Raw genomic sequence first — 7,565 nt, forward strand, 5'->3', positions numbered from 1 at the left:
CACAGTCATCCTTGCAGAAGGGCTTTGAATCTGAGTTTTCAAAAGCTCCAGAAATCCTCTCTCTGCCTCCCAGAGCACCAACATCTCTGGATGTGGCCTTCAGAAAATTTGCCAGTTGAGACAGGATCACAGTCCTGTAAGCTGAAGCCTTGAAGTTCTGACATGGAATGGGGAGGAAAGGGAGTGAACTCCCTTCATGGCCCTCTTGATCTGCAGAAAGATGTTGAGGCTGTTTTAGAGTGAATGGGAAGGGGAAGGAAATACTGCAGATTTTGTAACTGAGAGTCACAGAATCATCTTGGTTGCAAAAGATCTTTAAGGTCATGGAGTCCAACAGTTGAAGATGCTCTGAGGGATGGAGCCCCTTTGCTGTGAGGCCAGGCTGAGAGATTGGGTTGTTCAGCCTGGAGAAAGCAAGGTTTGAACCCTTCATCATCTGGGGAGACCTTCTTGAAGCCTTCATTATCTGGAGGGGCACTACAAGAAAGCTGGGAAGGGACTTCTTGCAGGGTCTTCTAGTGACAGGATGAGGGGTTATGCTTTTAAACTGGAAGAGGGGAGATTTAGATGAGAAATTAGGAAGAAGTTCTTCACTATGAGGGTTGTGAGACACTGGCACAGGTTGCCCAGGGTAGCTGCAGGTTGTCCATCACTGGAGGTGTTCAAGGCCAGGTTAGATGGGGCTTTGAGAAGCCTCATAGAGGGGTCTTTGAGAAGCCTCATCTGGTGGGAGGTGTCCCTGCCCATGGCAGGGGGGTTCAGACTAGCTGATCTTTAGGTCCCTTCCAGCCAAAGCTGTTCAATGATTCTGTGATTCCCCCATCCCTGCCAGGGCCCCACTGCCCCGTGTCCCTCACCCCACATCTCCACGGCTTGGAAACCCCTCCAGGGGTGTGGACTCCACCACTGCCCTGGGCAGCCTGGCACAGGCCTCCACAGCCCTCCAGGGCAAGAAATTGTTCCTCAGGGGCAACCTCAACCTCCCCTGGGGCAACTTGAGGCCCTTTCCTCTGGTCCTGTCCCTTGTCCCTTGGGAGCAGAGCCCGACCCCCCCCTGGCTCCAGGCTCCTGTCAGGAGCTGTGCAGAGCCAGAAGGTCTCCCCTGAGCCTCCTTTGCTCCAGGCTCAGCACCCCCAGCTCCCTCAGCTGCTCCTCCCCACACTTGGGCTCTAGACCCTTCCCCAGCAGCTCCGTTGCCCTTCTCTGGCCACGCTCCAGCCCCTCAAGGGCCTTCTGGGAGGGAGGGGCCCAAACCTGCCCCCAGGATTGGAGGGGCAGCCTCCCCAGTGCCCAGCCCAGGGGGACGATCCCTGCCCTGCTCCTGCTGGCCACACCAGTGCTGGCCCAAGCCAGGATGCTGGTGGCCTTCTTGGCCCCCTGGGCACACGCTGCCTCCTCTCCAGCCGACTTGTCAGGAAAGATGATGAGTGTAGAAGGTATTTCTGCACAGAAACACCAATGATTAGCCCTCCTTTATTTCTCTCAGTCAGGCTTTCCCAGCTGCAGTCCCTGGTCAATACCTGTGTGACTTTTTTCTGGTTTTCTAGTATCATGCCCTGGGGCTCCTCTACCACCTGCGGAGGAACGATCGCCTGGCGGTGTCCAAGATGCTGAATAAGTTCACAAAGTCTGGGCTGAAGTCCCAGTTTGCTTACTGCATGCTGATCAGGATTGCCAGCAAGCTCCTGAAGGAGTCTGAAGAGAGGTGAGTGCTGGGCAGTGTGGGAATTCCAAAACCTAAGGATGGTTTGAGGGAAATAATAGGGAATTGGAATTATTTTTTTAAAGATTGTGAAAATCTGCACCCAGACAGATGTGTGATGTTCAAATAAAGCTGAGGAAGATGCAGAGCACTGGGCTGAACTGAGTGGTGGGATGGGTGGTGGTTGTGCAGCTGGGTTTGGATCTTTGTTTTGGCAGCAAACAACCCAAATTTAGGTGATGGGGGATCGAAACTGTAGAAGGATCTCTGGAGGGGTTTTGTGCTCTGTGGAGTCAGATGCATTTCAAATGCAATAAGGATCTGCCTGTCTTGTGGGGATATGAATAACAGGATCTTTCTGATTCTGGTCTCATACTAGCAGAAGAGAGTGAGGGTGTGCTCATGTGAGAAATGCCCCTCCTGGTGAAATTCTTTTATCAGTAGATACTTTTGTTCATGGTAGAATCACAGGATGGTTTGGGTTGGAAAGGGACCTTTCAGGGTCTTCTAGTCCAACCCCCTGCAGGGAGCAGGGACATCCCCAACTAGAGCAGGTTGCTCAGAGCCCTCAACCTCCCCTGGGATGGTGCCAGGGATGGGGCAGTGACCACCTCTCTGGGCAGCCTGGGACAGGGGCTCACCACCCTCAGGGCCAACAATTTCTCCCTTCTCTCTGGTCTAAATCTCCCTCTTTTATTTTCAAACCATCCCCCTTTGTCCTGTCCCAGCAAGCCCTGCTGAAAAGTCCCTCCCAGCTTCCTGCCAGGCCCCTGGCACCCCCCAGGCTGTGACACCTCTTCTCCCCTCAGCCACGAGAGTCCCCTCTTCGACTTCATCGAGAGCTGCCTGCGCAACAAGCACGAGATGGTGATTTATGAAGCTGCCTCTGCCATCATCCACCTCCCCAACTGCACGGCCAGGGAGCTGGCCCCCGCTGTGTCAGGTTGGTCAGAGAGCTCTTGGTGCTGCTGAGCAGAGCAGGGCAGGGGCAGCGTGAAAACACTGGGCTCAAACCCCAAATTTTCTGGTTGGCTGCAGGTTAGCGGGCTTGAGGATCCCTTTTTGGATCCCAAGCACATCAGCCCCTGTTGCATCAGAGCTCTAGAGAATGGGCACCAAGAAGTGGCCCAGGGTGATGTTTGTCTTTTCCAGCTGCAGGAATTTAGGGTGGGAGGGAAGGTGGAGAAGAACTTGCTGTGCCACAAGCAGCTGGGCAAACCACCTAGTTATTGATAGAAGGTGAAAAGTGGGAGGTTGTTTCTAACCTGCTTGTGAAGCTGGTGGCAAATTACAGCCTCTGCTCTGTGACATTTTGTTGTGACTTAATTCTCTTTGTTATTTTTTTGTCTTCTTTTCAGTGCTGCAGCTTTTCTGTAGTTCTCCCAAACCTGTCTTGAGATATGCAGCTGTAAGGACCCTTAATAAAGTGAGTGCTTCCAAAATCTTCTGAACAAGCAGAAATCTCTGGATGCCAGAGGAAGCCTAATTCAGTGCCTAATGGTGTGTTACCTAAAACAGAGTGACTGCTGTTGTGATTATTGTGTTTGCAAGCACTCTGTGCTGGAGAAATGGCTTTCCTGAGGAATCTTCTCTGCACTCCAGCTGTGTTTGCTCATTTCTGAACCACAAGCTGTAGGACAAGTCATGAGCTCTAAGGAAGCAGAATCTGGGATGTTTAATACTGTAGAAAATGGGACTGGGATGTGTGTGAGGGAAGCAACATTCTGATTTCTTGGTGCAAAACAGACTGGGACCTGTTGGAGCACGTCCAGGGGAAGCCCCAAAAGTGATCTACAGGTTGGAACCCCTCTGCTGGGAGGGCAGGCTGAGAGATTTGGGGTTGTTCAGCCTGGACAAGAGAAGACTCCAGGGAGACCTGCTGGTGGCCTTCAAGGGGCCTGTCAGAAAGCTGGGGACAGACTTTTGAGCAGGGGCTGTTGGGACAAGACAAGTGGGGATGGTTTGAAACTAAACCAGGAGCAATTTAGACTAGATGGAAGAAATTTTGGAATCGGAGGGTGTTGAGCCCCTGTCCCAGGCTGCCCAGAGAGGTGGTCACTGCCCCATCCCTGGCACCATCCCAGGGGAGGTTGGCCGGGGCTCTGAGCACCCTGCTCTAGTTGGGGATGTCCCAGCTGCCTGCAGGGGGTTGGACTGGATGGATTTGAAAGGTCCCTTCCCACCCAAAGCAATCTACAATTTCAAAGCTCCACACCACAACAGAATCACTTTGTGACTGTCAAAGCCACGAGCTGTAGAGTTGAGTTAGAGGAGCTCATTTGAGAGGTTGGAACAGAAGGACCTGAGCTTTACTTTCCCCTTTTCTCTGTTGAAAGCTTTGAGTTGTAGAACGTTCTCACCCTTGTGTCATGTTTTTGGAATCCTTTCCAGGTGGCCATGAAGCACCCCTCTGCAGTCACTGCCTGCAACCTGGACCTGGAGAACCTCATCACGGACTCGAACCGCAGCATCGCCACCCTCGCCATCACCACCCTGCTGAAGACTGGCTCTGAGAGCAGCGTGGACAGGCTCATGAAACAGATCTCCTCCTTCGTGTCAGAGATACCAGATGAGTTTAAGGTGTGCCACTGGAGGCCTTTGCTCTTTCCAGCTGCAGGTTTTTTCTCCCAGTCTTATTTTTATGAAGCTTTTCGCTTTGGGTAATCCAGTCTGAGAAAGTAAAAGCAGCTTGAAATTCAGGAGGTGTAATCCTCTGCTTTCCAGCTAAAATATACCCTGTCATTTCTTCCCACCATGCCCAGAAAGGGTAAATATTCTCAGTGCATGCCTCCTGTGCAATATCCTCCAAAACCTTCTTACATCTTTGAGAGGAAGATTTTTAACTCTTCTGACTGATTCTGTGCCACTCCAGTCTGACATTTATAGGAAATACCTCTACAGGAAATAGGAAATGGTGTGAACTGCAAATTTCTACCCATTTTTTCCAAGTTTGGTCCCTATGAACTCAGGTAATTTCATGGTTGAGGGTGGTAGTTTACTTCTACTCATCCCTTTGACACCATGGAGTTGCCTTGAGCACAGCACATCTACAAAGTCAATGGCCAAGAATGTACAGTGGTCTTAAGTTCTTTTTCTGAGAAAAGGAAATAAAGTGTTGGAGATTTCCAAGGGTTTTAATCCCATGATGTAACTCATGGTCAGGATTGATGCTGGGCAGAGCCAGCAAGTTCAGACAAACTTGTTGATACCCTTCTGCCCATCCACCACCTGATCTTTATCCTTGTCCAGGAATTTAATCTCTCCAGGTCATGACCAGAGCTGGAGGGCAGCCTGTATTGTTCATAGAACAATAAATGCACTTGTCTAATGTCCTCCTCTGTTCTGCAGGTGGTGGTAGTCCAGGCCATCAGTGCCTTGTGCCAGAAGTACCCTCGGAAGCACAGTGTCATGATGACCTTCCTCTCCAACATGCTCAGGGATGATGTACGTGGGAATCTTTGGGTGGTTCCTGGCAGAGAGCTCTGGGAGATGGTTGGAAGGGTTTCTTCTGTGGGTACAGTGTGAACATGGCAGTGGTGGGGTCTGACTGGTGACCAAGAATGATCCGAGGGCTGGAGCAGCTCTGCTGTGAGGACAGACTGAGAGAGTTGGGGCTGTTCAGTCTGGAGAAGAGAAGGCTCCAAGGGGACCTTATTGTGGCCTTCCAGTGCCTGAGAGGGGGCCTACAAGGAAGCTGGGGAGGGACTTTTGAGGCTATTGGGTAGTGACAGGACTAGGGGGAATGGGGCAAAGCTGGCAGTGGGCAGATTCAGGCTGGATGTGAGGAAGAAGTTCTTCCCCATGAGAGTGGTGAGACCCTGGAATGGGTGGCCCAGGGAGGGGGCTGAGGCCCCATCCCTGGGGGTCTTTAAGGCCAGGCTGGAGGAGGCTCTGGGCAGCCTGATCCAGTGGGAGGTGTCCCTGCTCATGGCAGAGGGATTGGAACTGGGGGATCCTTGTGGTCCCTTCCAGCCCTGACAGATTCTGATCTGTTTGAGCAGAGGACTTTAGAGCCCTATTGGCTCAAGGGTTGGACTTGATGATCTTGGAGGTCTCTTCCAACCTAAAGGATTCTATGATTGTAAGACCTTGTTCATCTCATGGGTCAGATCTGTCTGAAATATTCTTATGAATCAGAGCTGGAACACCAAAAGGTGCTCAGATGATGTCCCCTAACAGGTCAGGGTGGCTTGGGAAGGCCCCATTGGCTCATCCAGTGACACCACCTCTTGGCTGTCTGTGTACAAACACTTATTTTCTCCATGGGGAAGAAGAAACTGAGGCACGAGGGGAGCTGAGGAGCCCCACCCAGGGGCTGAGCTCTCCCTGCCAGCTCAGCAGCCTGGATTTTTCCTTCCCCAGGGTGGCTTTGAGTACAAGCGAGCCATTGTGGACTGCATCATCAGCATCATCGAGGAGAACCCTGAGAGCAAAGAGTCAGGCTTGGCTCACCTCTGCGAGTTCATTGAGGACTGTGAGCACACTGTGCTGGCCACAAAGATCCTGCATCTGCTGGGGAAGGAGGGGCCAAGGACCCCCTCCCCCTCCAAGTACATCCGTTTCATATTCAACAGGGTGGTGCTGGAGAACGAGGCCGTCAGGGCAGGTGAGCTCAGCTCAGAGCCTGGCTGGTTTCATGTCTCAGCTCTGCTGGAGATCCCAGGGTTGGAATTGGGTTTGAGAGGCAATGGTTGCTTCACAGAAGGGGAAGGTTTGGGTTTAGAGGGTAGGTGTTAGGCTAGATCTAAGGAAGGAATTAGTTACCCTCAGGGTGGTGAACCCAGAGAGGTGGTGGCTGCCCCATCCCTGGCACCATCCCAGGGGAGGTTGGACAAAGCTCTGAGCAACCTGCTCTAGTTGGGGCTGTCCCTGCTCCCTGCAGGGGGATAGGACTGTTAAAAACCTTAAAAGGTTCCTTCCAACCCAAAGCCCTCTATGATTTTGTGTATCAGCTGTGAAGGAGATTTTTATCCTGCAGTGGGTTTAAACTCCTCATCTCATCTTAGGAGCAGCACTTGGTCCTCCTGCTTCACAGGACATGACCTGTGTCATGTTCTCTCATGGGGAGACCTTCACACTCCTGTCAGCTCCTTGAAGCTGGAGCCAAGTGGGTGCTAGTCCCTTCTCCCAGGGAACAGACAAGAGGAAAGGGCCTCAAGTTGCCCCAGAGGAGGTTGAGGTTGGATTTTGGGAACAATTTCTTGCCCTGGAGGGCTGTGGAGGCCTGTGCCAGGCTGCCCAGGGCAGTGGTGGAGTCCCCACCCCTGGAGGGGTTTCCAAGCTGTGGGGATGTGGGGTGAGGGACACGGGGCAGTGGGGGGACCTTTAATGGTTGGACTCAATGACCTTAAAGGTCTCTTCCAACCAAAGGGACTCTCTGATTCTGTAGTGACACCACACACAGTGCTTAGAACCATGTCTGTGAGGATGTGTTCACGTGCAGCTCGAGCTCCTCTGACATCTCCCTGTTTTCTTCTCTAGCTGCTGTTAGTGCCCTAGCCAAGTTTGGTGCCCAGAATGAGAATCTCCTTCCCAGCATCTTGGTGCTTTTACAGAGGTGAGTGGCCCTGGCTGTGCTCGTGCTGAGCTGGTTGGTGACACTGGGCAGTCAGACCAGGTCATCAGGGCTGTCACTACCTACCAGTGGAGGAGCTGGGAGATGATTGTCTTCCACTTGTCCTGGCTGGAGGGAGTGTAGTGTGGGTGGAGATCAGGAAAGATGGGATCAGACATGAAAATGTGACAGTAATGTGGTCAGAGAGAGAATCTCTCCTATAAACCAGCTGCTGTAATTGAAAAATGAGGTGAATACTTGAGCATGTGGGCATCTCTTCAGTCTGAAGTGGGACACACAGAACCATTG

At 52.1% G+C, this 7,565-nt stretch overlaps 1 protein-coding gene across 1 annotated transcript in view; it reads left to right on the forward strand.

Moving 5' to 3' along the window:
• LOC103780571 (coatomer subunit gamma-2) overlaps positions 1-7,263 on the forward strand; it is a 10,414-nt gene extending 3,151 nt beyond the window's left edge. The window contains exons 5-11 of the mRNA XM_008948261.1: positions 1,548-1,705; positions 2,512-2,645; positions 3,061-3,128; positions 4,094-4,282; positions 5,051-5,146; positions 6,065-6,308; positions 7,184-7,263. Of these exons, the coding sequence (XP_008946509.1) occupies positions 1,548-1,705; positions 2,512-2,645; positions 3,061-3,128; positions 4,094-4,282; positions 5,051-5,146; positions 6,065-6,308; positions 7,184-7,263 (969 nt within the window). The remainder of the gene's footprint in view (positions 1-1,547; positions 1,706-2,511; positions 2,646-3,060; positions 3,129-4,093; positions 4,283-5,050; positions 5,147-6,064; positions 6,309-7,183) is intronic.
• Positions 7,264-7,565: the final 302 nt, after the last annotated feature.

Source organism: Merops nubicus, unplaced genomic scaffold, assembly GCF_000691845.1.
Source record: "Merops nubicus isolate BGI_N331 unplaced genomic scaffold, ASM69184v1 scaffold21229, whole genome shotgun sequence".
In the NCBI taxonomy this organism is placed as follows: Eukaryota; Metazoa; Chordata; class Aves; order Coraciiformes; family Meropidae; genus Merops; species Merops nubicus.